The sequence below is a fragment of the Peromyscus eremicus genome, chromosome 3 (genome assembly GCF_949786415.1).
Source record: "Peromyscus eremicus chromosome 3, PerEre_H2_v1, whole genome shotgun sequence".
NCBI classification, from domain to species: Eukaryota; Metazoa; Chordata; class Mammalia; order Rodentia; family Cricetidae; genus Peromyscus; species Peromyscus eremicus.
The window spans coordinates 116,519,010-116,533,911 of NC_081418.1; the positions used below are offsets into that span (position 1 = coordinate 116,519,010).

Sequence of the window (14,902 nt, forward strand, 5' to 3'; positions counted from 1 at the left end):
AGGCTAAGCCCACAACCATCTCATTCAGCATCTTGGGCAGTCACAAGTCTGTATTCATTGTCTGTATTCATTGTTTTATAGGTATATGATTTGGGGCTAACCACCAATATCAGGTGGAACTCTTCCCTGTGGAAGACCACTTTTCTCACTATAAGCATCCCCCTGTTTCCTGTCCTCCATCTAGGCATGATACTCCACTTTCTCCCTTGCATTAGCATGTCCTTCATTTTTAATTATGCTTCAGGTCTTTTTAGGCAGCCATGCTGATTATATATCATGGGTGTAGCCTCTCTCATACTTCTAGGAGACACAATCTCACAGAAAACTTCTTGTTCTGTGTCTTATTAATTCTCCCTACTCTTCTGCAATGATCCCTGGGCCTGAGGTGTAGGAGTTGTGTTTGTATCATAAACCTAACCAACTCCTAAGGCTAGTGAAGTAATGGATCTTGGAGGAGAACTTACACCCACCATTTTACTAGACCATCATAATTCCTGACTACATTCTAAATATTAATATTTATCCCCACAGTTAAGTGCAGTTTTCCTCCCGTATCAAAGAAAGTTCTCTGTGTAACAGGTGACAAAGTGGCAAAGGGCAAGTGATCTAGTGGTACCCACACCATTATGGTAAATCTGCAACTTATGTGTTTTAATCTGTCTTTAAGTAGACCCTAAATTTAGAGTGCTCCTGATATTCATAATAACAGGAAAATGTCCTTTTTACAATTCTACCAACTCCCTTCTTCAATATCTTTATATCTGAGGAGAGATCATATAGCTTTGGGCTATTGTGGAACTGTTCAAAGAGTAAGAATAGGACTCCAGGGTGAGAGAAGTAGGGGCATAAATTCTAACTCATCCATACATTATTATTTTAACCTGTGTAAATATGTTTATTATGTGTATGTTTCTGGGGTTACAGGTATGTGTGAGGATTATACACATCTGTTCGTGCTTCTATGGAAGCCAAAAGACAAGCTCAGAAATATATCCAACTTCTGACACAAGCTACTGTGACAAGAGAGGGAAGAGTCTAATTGAGGAAATGCCTCCATGAGATCCAGCTCTAAGGCATTTTCTCAATTAATGATTAATGGGAGAAGGCCCAGCCCATAGTGGGTAGTGCTGTCCCTGGGTGGTCCTATAAGAAAGCAGACTGAGCAAGCCAGGGAATACCAGCCAGTAAGCAGCACTTCTCCATGGCCTCTGCATCAGCTCCTGCCTCCAGGATCCTGCCCTGTTTAAGTTCCTGTCCTGACTTCTTTCAGTGATGAACAGCAATGTGGAAGGGCAAGCCAAAAAAACCTTTCCTCCTCAACTTGCTGTTTGGTCATGGTGTTTTGTCAAAGAAATAGAAACCCTAACTAAGACAGTGTCTCATTGGTCTACAGTTTAAAAATGAATATAGGCTAGAGATGCTGGCCAGCAGGTCCATGGATCCTCCATTTTTCATCTTCCAGAGTACGGATTTCAAGTATGCAGTGCCACACCTGGCATTTTAAATCCTGAGAATTGAACTCATGTTTGTGAAGAAACACTTTACCAGCTGAGCTAACTTCTGGGCCGAAGTTTTTTTACTTGATAATTATGAATATATGTTTGTACCTGAAAAGTAGAGCTGGAGATGATGCTTACTTCTGGAGGTTGTTAGGAGACCTAAGGATATAACACACTTAAAGGAGACCCAATGAATTAAGATACAGTGAGGGCTCATTGCATGGCAACATGTACTACACCACTTTGCCCATAATTTCACTTTAATTTTTTCCCATTTTAAAAGAAACAAAAGTACTGCTACTTTTCACTTTCTTTTTATGAAATTTTTTAGAGAAATTTTCATCAGGGGCCACAAAAGGATATCCAAAGTGTTAGAGGTGAAATGGCTTTAATGAAACATTGAAGGCAGCCCTGATTCTAAGTGGCATCCTTGGATTTAGCTTTGATTTTCCATGTCCTTGAGGTGACATCAAGATTACCTCTGAATACTGGTAGCAGAAAAAAAAAACTTCATCCATCACACATTGAAACTGTCACCATCTAGATTTTCAATTTGGGACTTGCTCTTTCATTGTGAAGTCTGAGAAACGAGAACTCACATTTACCAAAAATCTCTGCTTCTCATGATTGGCTATCAGGAGGTGCAAAACTAAGGAGAGGACAGAACTTCATTACTTTTTTTTTTTTTCAGTATGAAGATTCTGTCCTCTAATCAGTGAATAGTGCTGCCATGAGCCACATACAGTCTTACATTCTGATGGATGCTTGCCTGCTGAAAATTTCTCTCTTACTGGGTAAACAATCTAGAATAAGAGAAAGACAAATAACACTACTACACGTTGTAAGAAATACCAGGCAGATAGCCAGGCAATGGTGGCGCACACCTTTAATCCCAGCACTCAGGAGGCAGAGTCAGGCACATTTCTGTGAGTTCAAGGCCAGCCTGGTCTACAAAGCGAGATTCAGGATAGGCACCAAAACTACACAGAGAAACCCTGTCTCGAAAAACCAAAAACAAACAAACAAAACAAAAACAAAAACAGAACCCAAGAAATACTAGGAAGAAAACAAGAGGCTAAGATACACATAAAAAAGAATATAGAGAAGGGTATATACATATATATATATATATATATATATATATATATGAGTAAACATGCACAATATTAAGAGTTAGAGGTCAAAAGATCTCTATATCTGTATGTATATGCCTGTACATTTACAGGTATAAATAAAGCTTTATAAGTACATTATTGTTTCTATTTAAGCTAATGATAGTGGTGATGATGATTGTTAGGTGGTTATTTTCAAATAATGTATATGATATATATACTTTTAAGTACAACACCTTAGTAAAAAATAATGTATTTCTAAGACATGCAAGAGGTACAGCTAACACACTGAGGTCAGCACAGGCGTCACTTTGATAGCATTTAGATTTACAAAAAAAGGAAGAAAATATTTACATCCATTGCAGGAGGAAAAGAAAAGTATAAACAAAGCACAGCGTCTGTTGTAGAAAGTCATTTTCAAACACTACCACAAAAAGTGTTTGTAAATTTTGGCTCAGTTTGGACCTGGACGTTGACTGACTAGCACTCTGTACTGGATTCTTTATTGCTGTAAATATTCAATCAATCCATATTTAGACATAAAGGAAGCATTAAGCTTTTATTCCATCTTGCACTTATGTTCTTTCTCTCTTGCCCAAATGTCAACCCCATGCTGTTACTTAGAAGTGTAACATAAGAAGTTGTTTTTGAATTGGGTTCACAGTGTGAACTACAGCTGAATATAAATGCCATCTACAGAAAAATTGATTACAGGGAAACCATTAGAGCTTTGAAGGGCTAGTTTACTGCCACTCTGTCACTTGATTAATAGAACATGATTTTGGTCTTTGGAGATTGCCTGTAAAAATTAAAACAAAGTAGAAAAAGTGTTGGCTTGTTGAGTTTACCATTCATGAGTGTGATACAAACACCACAACATGTTTTGTAACACATGCAACAAATGTTCATGTGACAAATGTTTTGGCTTTCTTAAGGTATCAGAACTTCTAATTTCATTAAAGAAATTTTTTCTATGTTTTTATCATCCATATCAAACCTGGACTGTTAAGAGTGTAAATATTAAGGTGATAGCCTTCAAAACACTTTTAGAAGTTTTTGGTTGTTTTGTTGTTGATTCTAAGATCAGATAGATGGCATTGACACCCATGCTTATAAATGAAGATAAAATCAAGAAAAACATGTTCATAAGGCCAAACTTCCCAGGAAATTAGCTGAGACCCTTTCAGAGCATTTTCTTTTCATAAGTATGTAGTGAACTCAAGAGCAGTGTCACAAGTGACTGATCTTCAAATTATGCTAATTATATTTAAGTAATGAATCATTTACAAATGTTAGAATCATATTATTAGTGGCAAGCCACTTTCAACACAACTGAAAATTGATTATTTCATAACAGGACAGTGGAAAATCATTATACTTACAAGAAACTAGTAATGGTCATTGAGACTTTAATATAAACCACTGGCAAAGTGAAGAAGGCTTCCTAATATGTTTCATACGAACTGAAAACTTTATAACCAGGAATTATGATTCTCACTTCAGAGATAATAAAACTAGGGCTCTTGGTTACAACAACAGCTCTTTGACCTCAAAATCAGAGTCTTCCTATCCTCCAGACAGCAAGAGAAGTCAAACGTTCTAGGTAATCCATGTAATTGGTCATACCTACCAAGGAATTCTTCCCATGGTGTGGCCATGGGATGCTTTGCTATTTTATTTGAAGAAACAAATGCATACATATCAATGACAAGGTCATTGCCAAAGTCACAACTATATGTCTTTCAAGGTAGTAAGACTCAGCTCCCTGCTTCCTTGTATATTACTTCAACAGTAGACTCAGTATTGAAGGGAATCCTTTTACTCTAAAACAGTTGAAGAAACAAAAGACACAGCAATGAATGAATATTTGCAGAAAAAAAGTCTACCAGTAACATTGGAGGTCTGTATCTGTATATGTTCTCTGTTGATTATAACATGTTGTTAGTGTTGATGAATAATTATGAAGAAACATATTCATAGCTGGGTGGTGGTGGTGCATGCCTTTAATTCCAGCACTCAGGAGAGAGCCAGGTGGATCTCTGTGAATTCAAGGCCAGCCTGGTCTACGGCCTGAGTTCTAGGAAAGGCGCAAAGCTACACAGAGAAACCCTGTCTTGAAAAAACATAAAAAAGAAAAGAAACATGTCCAAAGAGTATACTAGATATAAAGTCTCTGATATCTATTGAAAATTTTGATATTGGCTCTTTTATAGCTGAAGAAAATATTATAAAATTCACATTGGAATAAATTAAGGGAAGATAACTGTAATAGTGTGGTTGCCACCAAACCCATCAAAAATAAAAATATCATTTGGTATATGTGCAGTGTATAGTAAACACAGACATTTTATGCCTTTAATTGCAATTTGGTTTTTTTTTTTTGTCATGAAATGATCCAAGGTATGGCCAGTCAAACTGGTCCATATAAATACATATGGAAGGCTATAGATCTGACCATGGTAATTTGGCCTCAATCATAGGATAGTATGATGAATACAATGTACCCATTTAGTCACCTGTGAATCATGCTGGATGTTCAATATTACAATGGAAATATGAGATATGGAGCAATTTTAATTTTCGACTGCATAGTGCAGGTTTCTTCTTCTTCTTCTTCTTCTTCTTCTTCTTCTTCTTCTTCTTCTTCTTCTTCCTCCTCCTCCTCCTCCTCCTCCTCCTCCTCCTCCTCCTCCTCTTCTTCTTTTAGTACATCTGAATTGTCATCTTATCAATATTTGAGCCATGCACTGAGCTAGCTGTTAAGAATACAGAGTAGTAAAGGGCACATACCATCAAAAATTTATTTAAAAATATGCAAAATAGCTATCTTTCAATGAAATGAAACTATAATAAATAATAATTGGAATTCATGATACTACTGGGTAAATACTTCTGTAGCTGTCACACACCAAATTTGGCAAAAAGGTTAGGTGATCAAGACTGAGCTTGTGGAGGCCATGAGCATTGTCCCTAATTCAGCATGTTTAACATATTCAAGTGACATATAAGACATTAGACAGAAGTTGTTTCAAAATGCTCTAGAAGTCACATCTGTTTTTCTTGTTGCTCTGAGTTAAATGCTAGGCTCACTTAGCACTTCAAATTCAGAACAGAAGCATCTTTCCGGGCAGTTTTATTTCTGCCTCAGACTTGCAGATGAAGTATTTTAAATCTCTTCTTAATTGTTTTCAATCTCAAAAAAAAAAATCATGTGGACTCTCCGAGTAGCAATATGTTGTCATGGCGAACCCACTGGACAGGAACCAAGAAACCAAGATTCTCTTCTGACTCAGCTACTTGCTAGTTGTGTACTTTGAGACAACTGACTTCCTACTCTACAAATCACATTATCATTCTCATATGTAAATCGTTAGTGTTGAACTGTATAATTTATTTCAGAACAGTAGTTCTACATCCTCGCCTCCTTATGCATTACTCCTTCTCTCCAAGACAGCATTGATTTCAAAGGGCTGAGACCTCCAGTTTGGGTTCATAGTACCTGTTATTTGGAGTGACCAATGTACCTGTGAAGATTTTTCCTATGTCTGTGTTCCCAAGACATTTATAATATAAACTATACATTTTTTTTTCAGTAAACAGCCACCCTTGATTGAACTAACATAGACATGTGTCCAAATTAAGGTCTCTCCTCATATAATTGACAAATCACCAGATTTCCTTTAGGATTTCTAGCCTGGTGATCTCCATGTAGAGGAAGTCTCAAACTTTAAATACTGTGCACAGTTGTGATTTCTGACACTCATATTGAGTGACAAAAAAGGAAGTCTATGGTAAGCTGGCCAGGCAACATGGCCCTGCGATAAGAAGTGGAGAGGGAATGTGTTCACTTGGTGACACTGTTTCTCTTAAGGCTCTGCCACATCCTAGCAGGGTTCTAAGATATTATCCTATATGTTTCATATTTTATTAGTCTCATTTTGCTTAAAATATCTTGAGTTGGTTTTGTTAATTACAGTTAAAAATAGGAATACAGCATCAAAGGTTATAAAAGTATTAGGAATGAGCCGGGTGGTGGTGGTGCATGCCTTTAATCTCAGCACTCAGGAGGCAGAGCCAGGCAGATCTCTGTGAGTTCGAGGACAGCCTGGTCTACAGAGCAAGATCCAGGACAGGCACCAAAACTACACAGAGAAAACTGTCTCAAAAAATAAATAAATAAAATAAAAAGTATTAGGAATGAACACCAGTATGTATGTGTCTGTATATGTATGTAGAATGTCTCCAACTTGAATTTAGTTAACTTGTTCATCGATTAATAGCCAATTCCAAAAGTAAATAACCGAACAATCCATCTTTTTTCTGTATTATAAAGTAAGCAAACTCAACTACAATGATTACTAAATTAATACTGGACACTCAGAAAACCATTATTGATTCATAAGCCTGTCACAGAGACATTCTCAAATGACCAGAATTTTAATAAATTTCCTTACTGTGATTAGAATCACTATATTTCAAATGAAAATATAACATCTTTGATTTTATGCTATTTATTGGGACTTATTTTTCCTTTTCATGTTGCTGCATTGTCCTATGAACTGATTAACATTCATTTGGCTCTTTGTATTCTAAAGCTCCAAGCCAACCACCAGCAAACATTGCATGGAAGCTGTCAAATTCTAAATTATGCTTGAACTGGGAGCATGTAAAGACCATGGAAAATGAGTCTGAAGTTCTGGGCTATAAGGTAAGTATTTAGTTTTCTATTTAATCAAATCAATCATGTTATTAAAGAATAATATTATAATCAAATAGAAGCATAGTTTGTGCACATGGGTTTATCAGGATATTTTTAAAAATTGCTTGAAATTACCCTTGCTAACTTCAATTCTTCATTAAAAAGGTTCTGTGTTCTAGGTTCAGTAATGTATATGGAATAATGTGATGTGAACGGTGGGAAATCCAAATCCTATAGCGTAAACCTTTTTTAATCTTCATGCTATTGCCATTGCTATCAAGTCATAACAATTACTTGGATTTGTATGCAAGATACATGATTGATGCCAAAGAATTAATTTAAATAGAACATTAGAAATTAGGATACAGTGTGATATAGGCTCTTAACAGCATAGAAGGAATCTCATAAGAACATCATTGAGCACCAAGAGCATCTCTGAATGTCCAGGGCAAGTAATCTCTTGTAGTGGTAATGGCAATTAACTCTGAGCAGATATATATATTCAGACTTTTGTAGTGGGTCCAAACTGAACAATGACTTATCATAGAAAGCCCTGGAGCTAATTTATTCAGACTCCATATTTAAGATAAATCTTCTCCTGTCCCAGGAACATGGATCCCAGTGAAATATTGTTTCTTAAAAGTAAATTTAATGATAAGGCAACCCAGGATGTATGCACATGAGAAGTATGATGTTGGTAATGACACTGTCATTATAGATGAGAGAATTGTTATAAATATGTTCTTTATCCCTCTCTATACAGCATCTGAACCTTTAACCAACTCCAGCCTCATATTAACTTGACTCTTCCTTTTATACAGATTCTCTATCGGCAAAACAGACAGAGTCAAACTCATATTTTGGAAACAAATAATACATCCGCTGAGCTTCTGGTTCCATTTGAAGAAGACTACTTGATTGAAATAAGAACTGTCAGTGATGGTGGAGATGGAAGCAGCAGTGAGGAAATAAGAATTCCAAAAATGTCAAGTAAGTCAAATTGCTATTTCTGGCACAGACTTTTAATCTAGGCAGTTGCAACATGAAAGTTCCCAGGGACTTTCTAATTATTGTGTAAAGTTGAGTGACAAACCAAAAGGTCTTTGTTTCCATTTACAATTGTGAGCTGGAGTTGACAAACCAGTGTTTCCTTAAATCACCTGTCAAATTTAACAGTGGACATGCATTTCTACAATGTTCTATTTCCTCATTTGAAAATTAAGAAATAAAAATAAAATCAAACCAAGGAAGAAAGAAATGAAGGAAGGAAGAAGAAAAAGAAGAATAAAAGAAAAGAACAAAGGGGATAATTTCATAAATTGTATACTGGCACAACATTTAGGACTTATTATTTTTTCACAAATAGTCAATTGTTTCAAAGTAGGAACAGTGAAACTGAAGTAGGTATGTCTCTGCTGTTCTTTGTATGTCTGTGGCAGACATCACTAATCAATTGTAGCATTTAGACTGAGCTGAAGCCTTCTCAATTACATTTTCCAATTAGGCCAGTCCTAGAGATACCAAGTAATACTGTTTTTGCTTTAGAAGCATCACGCTCACGTCTGCATAAAGCTTCTCGGTAGAAGTCACTGGCCACCAAATGTTGGCTAGTTTTAATATACTTTCAGTAGGCTTCACCAACTTGATTGTTTATCTTTTTCAGTTTTTCGTTTGAGATGGCATCCTATGATAGGAGTCATTTCTTAAAATTAAATACAATGTAATAAAATATTATTTGAAGACAAATATGACTGTATAGTTTCTGTCCTGTGTTATTAATCCAGTAAGCCATCTTATGTCATGTGAGGTCATTATCTAATGTTTGTATTTTCCAGGTTTGAGTTCTACAGGAGTTCAAATTTTAAGGCCAAGTACCCAGTTCCTGTCAATGGTTGGGATTTTTTACTGTTTTGCTATTCAACCACTTTTGCAATGAATCAATCCATGGATCTTTGGAAATTTTCTGAAAGCAAATTATTCTGTAAATACATTCCCCAATGTCCATCACAAGTATTCTTAATACAGACTTGTTTGGAAAGAAAAAAATGTATATTACTAAGATCTTGTAAATATCTGTGGTACGTTAATAAAATGGTTTTAAACACTTTGAAACACTTGGAATTTTAATGTTCACACATCATTACACATTGGAGGGTGCTAAATTAATCTGGGGGATATAAAACTGCTGCCTCTTTTAGGTGACTTATATGGAGAATATAAATAACCACTTCAATTAATGATCATAGATATGGGACAGGTGTAAATTCACATCCATTTTATGTGCTCCAGATAATATACTTCACTATTTACCTCTTAGCCTGATTTGAAACAAAATACAATCATTTGTTTATAGTTGGAAGGCTCCCAGGTATCAGATTTTCCAAGCCATGTTTCTGTAATTTCTGAATCCAGCTGGAAGAATATTCATATTTGAAAACATGTCAGTATGCATGAAGATCATCTTTTCTCAGGTTTTAGAAGTCTTGATAAGAAAAGAGCAGAGAGGGGGGTTTTAGTCAAGGAAACAGAAATGAAGAGAAATCAGTACTCACTGAAAATAATTCTGATATTTGGTAAGCAAGTTCCCATAACAGAGGTTACACTTTAGCAGAAACTATAGACACCTAAATTAAAGTTGGTGAATAAATTCCAGCTCCTTCTTATAAACTGATAGTTGTGGCCTTATTTTTACACAATAAAAAATCTGGAAACATTTATTTGATCAGATTTTCTACATTTTGGTCATAGTGTTTTTTTTTTTTAATCAAAACTCTGTAATTATAAAAATAATCTCAAAAAGAAAGTAATAAACTTGCGAATCTGGATCTAGTAAGATTTTGCGGGTTAATTCTTCTCTAGGGTTAACCTATTTCAGCCAGTAGCCCCATGTGCTACAAAAGCAGAGTCTGGAGAGAAATAGAAAGTGAATGTGATTCTTCAGACCTCTCCATTTCAGTCACTAAAATGACAGGTTTTGTCCTGCTGTTGGCTTGCTCCACTCATTTTCATTCTGGGGGACTAGATTTGCCTTTTTAACACGATTCAAGGTTTTATTGAAAAAGTATTTGAATTTTCCTCACAGTCCACAAATCACATAATCCTCAAAATAATGTACGTTTATATATGTTCTATTATTGAATTTTTCACACATGTATATAAAGTGTTTATATATGTTCTATTATTGAATTTTTCATACATGTATGTAAAGTGTTTTGATCAAAATGATCCCAATTCCCTCCTCTCCAATTCTTTCCCCATATTCCATCACCATTTTTTCTTCCAATTTCATGTGTTTCTATCTTTTTTCTCTAAGCCCACTGAGTTCATTATGTGCTGCTCGTATATGAATGGGTACAGGAAGTACACAGTAGTATTGTTTGCCAATATCTTCTAAGCTAGGGGTGGGACTCAAGAGCCCCTTTGCCATTCATGCTGGGAATTTGACTGGCTTCGTCTTGTTCAGGTTTGGTATATGCAGTCAAAGCCAGCTACTTAGTTCTTATGTGTGATGGCTGTCATGTCCAGCAAATTCTGTTTTTCTGAACACCCACAACCTCTGACTATTATAATCTTTCTAAAATACTTCAAAATTGCTAAAAATTCCCCCATGTAGTTAGAAGCAGGTGGACAACAACCTTCTATAGAGTTTTCACCTTATGTGAATAGTAAGTACCTCATGTCCAAAGTAAGAAGCCCATTATTTCCATTGCAACAAGAGCTAGCTGTGCTTTTATGGAGCAAAACAAGTAATGAAAACTACTGTTTGACTGTTAACAGCTGCCCATCAGAGATACATCTGTATTTTTCTAGCATGTGTGTAGATGAGTTTCTAAGTGGTCTTATTAAAAAATAAACACAGACCCACATATAGGGGTGAATGCCTTAGAGATCAGGGAACTAGTGAGAGTCACCAGCTAACCAAGAGAGCTACTTCTCATCTACCCAGGGTTTATTGCCTTGCTGTTTTGCCCTTTCATTGGCTCTTAGCCCAGCTACCTCACTTCCTTGTCACTGCCTGTCTGTACAGACCTCCAAGTCTCTATGTTTGGTATTGAGATTAAAGGCATGAGTTACCACACTTGGCTGTTCCCTAGTGTGTCCTTGAACACACAAGGGCATGTGCTACCACTGCCTGATTTTTGTGTTAATGGCTTGCTATTACCTCTGATCTCCAGGTAAACTGTATTTATTAACATACAAATAAAATATCACCACACATGTGGTCTGAATGGTTTAACTTTTGAGACAAAATTAATATCTTCCTGTTAAGCAGAGGTTGAGAATTAAATTTACTATGAGGTTTGTGACTACTGATCCAGAAAATTAGACAAATAATTATTTATTTTTTACTCTAAAAGTTATATCAATATTTTTTCTTAAATATGTTTTCATAGTATGGCTTTCATTCATAATTTCTGGACCATGAAAAGTATGATGTATTACTAACGTTTATATCTTCTTCAAATCTTTATTTCTCCTTTTTCTTTTTTTTTTGTTCTTCAAGAACTTCATACATTGTGTTTTGATTATATTCTCTCCATCCTCTAACTCCCCCAAGATTCATGCTCTTCTCTTCCCACCCAATTTTGTATTCTCTTTCATGTTTTAAATTATGTTGAGTCCAATTTGTTCTATTTATACATTCTTGGATGTGTGGCTTTCAATATTAGAATATAATTTTGAATTCATCATAAGTATCATGCCTTTGGCTTTATTCAAATCTCTACTATTTGAAGGATGAGACACTATTTAGCTTCACTGTGCTAATATCAAGATTATAGATCATGAATCAGCGAGAAATCTCTGCAAGTAGAGGTGATTATTGCCAACTTCGACATAATCCCCAGGAGCCACAGGATGAATGTAGCTAGAGTTTTTCTCCCCGGGTCCTGCCAAGCCCCGGCAGTCCTGTAGCCCACATATAAAATAAACATACAGATGCTTATATTATTTAAACTGCTTGGCCATTAGCTCAGGTCTACCATTGTCTAGCTCTTACTCTTATACTCAGCCCATTTCTGTGAATCTATATGTTGCTACGTGTTCCGTGGCTTTACCTGTTGCCTTTACATGCTATTCCCTGGATGGCAGGTTGGCATCTCTCTCTGACTTCCACCTCCCAGCTTCTCAGCTGTTTGTCCCACCTATCCCGTACTTTCTGCCTGGCTACTGGCCAATCAGCATTTTATTTATTCCCAACATACAGGATATCCCACAGCAGATGAAAGGAGAAACCAAATCCCTGTAGATTGTATCTGTATGGAGATACATGAACTGTAGCACATACTTGAACACATATACTAAATAAATAAATGCAATAAAAATTTCAATGATTATAGGACACAATAAACATGAAATACTTGGTGTGCCTGGAAGATGATTCTAAGTTGTTCATAGATGAAAAAATTATCTACAACTGTAAATTGAACACTTAAAGAGGTAAAGTGTTTTGCATTCAGTAGCCAATGTACTATGAAAAAAATCAAGTCTTTGTTCATGTTAAAAAAATAAATTTTGTATTGTTTTAGTTAGAATACAGTATAATAAGTTTCATTGTGACATTTTATATACCTATATATCATTATACTTTGCTCATATGTGATCTCTCTTAGCCCCACTTCTCTTCCCAGGCTGGTTAGCTGATCACTTTTCTTCCATGAAACTGTCCCCCTTCTGCTTTCATGTCACATGAATACACACACACACACACACACACACACACACAGAGAGAGAGAGAGAGAGTAAATACAGACTCAGTGTATGTAATAAAAATGTAATACTTGGGGCTGGAGAGGTGGCTCAGAGGTTAAGAGCATTGACTACTCTTCCAGAGGTCCTGAGTTCAATTTCCAGCAAACACATGGTGGCTTACAACCATCTGCAATGAGATCTGGTGCCCTCTTCTGGTGTGCAAGCATACATGCAGGCAGAACACTGTATACATAATAAATAAAATCTTTAAAAAAACACACACACAAAACAAAACCCTTTAAAAATGTGATACTTACCTTTACAATATTTTTATACGAGAAACCAACATAGCTTGAAGACAAAAAATGAGTTGTCCACCTACTTGATTTGAAATGGCACTAGGAAATGAAACCAGCATGTATTGGATGAGTCCATTTCAGAGAGACATTCTCTTTATTGCCTGTCCTCATTTGATGAGTGGAAAGGATTTCCAATAGATTCTTCCATAAAATGAAAAAACTATTTTCATGAACTGTCCTGAACATAACTCATTTTCATATTTTACAAGAGAAGGCTAAGATGACATATTTCCTGGAAACAGGCAGAAAGGGAGCCTAGAAGAAGGATTAGGCAACTTGACATAGGAGAAAAGTGACTAAAACTAAGATAATGTTCCCAGATAATGCCATTGTCAGACTCAACTACATGTTCCTTCCAGCTCTGCACATTAGAATGTTAGATATTCATATAGGAGAGAGTTGTATATAGGAGTGTAGATGTAACCAACCGTCTTATTAAATAAGAAACACAGAGCCGATTCAGAGAAGAAAGCCAAGAGGTCAGAACTAAGAGCCTTACCCTTCCTGCTTCAGCGATCCTGCTTCAGCTAAGAGAGCTCTCCGAAAAAAAGAGAGCTACTTCCTGTGTGTATGTCTTTAAATAGTCTAGATGTTCTGCCTTCTCATTGGTTGTAAACTAAACACGTGACTGCCTTGTCATTGCCTGTATGTACCGCCCTCCAGGTCCTTAAAGGCTTGCGCCACCACCGCCACGCACTTGCTATGGCTCTATAACTCTGGCCCCCAGGCAACTTTATTTATTAACATACAATTAAAATCACATTTCAGTACAAGTAAAATACCACCACATAGGAGAGCAGGCCAGCTCCATTTAAAAACAGGTAGATCCACATGGTGAATGCTAATCTGCAAATCCACAAGGAGTTCAAATGTCGTGATCTACTCACTACCATCAATGTGAAACATAAGGCATTGAAGTTGTTTATTTGTCAGACTTGCTTTATAGTCAAGGATGACTTTGAATTTCTGTTCCTCCTGGCTTTAAGTACAGAATGCTAGAATCATAGATGATGCTAGCATATACCTAGTTTCATGCAGGACTAATGATGGAACCCATGGTTTTATGCATTCTAGGCAATATGGAAGAAACATATGCATATTAAAACAGAGTTTTGTGGGGTTTGTTCTAGAATTCTGGGGTTTCTTATGTTTCTGTTGAACTCCTTAAGGATCTCAAGGAAATGCAGTGAATAAGGAAGGTGTCTTTTTGTCTATGTGAAGTGCCCCCCACCAAGTCAAAGTCTAAGACCCAGCAGAAACTATGCCATGAATTCCAGTCTGATTGCTAGCTTAAAGGCAGCAGAACAATGTTCCAGTGCTCTGGTGGCATTGTGGACCAACAGAATTTGATACCACCCAGTTTTGGCTCATCTTTTGTCCTTTAACGGGTAGGGTGAGGCCCACCTACACCCACTCACACTAGGAAAGGGAGTCTGGCTTATTGGGCCTACTAGTCTAAATAGTAACTACCCAGCACAAAATACAGACACATTCCGATTCATATTTAATCAAAACCTCGGGAATCAAAGGACCCAGTAGAGT

At 36.4% G+C, this 14,902-nt stretch overlaps 1 protein-coding gene across 1 annotated transcript in view; it reads left to right on the plus strand.

Annotated features, from left to right (window-relative positions):
* The window catches only part of Cntn6 (contactin 6), a 177,631-nt gene extending 168,385 nt beyond the window's left edge, over positions 1–9,246 (plus strand). The window contains exons 18-20 of the mRNA XM_059256812.1: positions 7,207–7,319; positions 8,132–8,300; positions 9,146–9,246. Of these exons, the coding sequence (XP_059112795.1) occupies positions 7,207–7,319; positions 8,132–8,300; positions 9,146–9,246 (383 nt within the window). The remainder of the gene's footprint in view (positions 1–7,206; positions 7,320–8,131; positions 8,301–9,145) is intronic.
* The last annotated feature ends 5,656 nt before the right edge of the window (positions 9,247–14,902 follow it).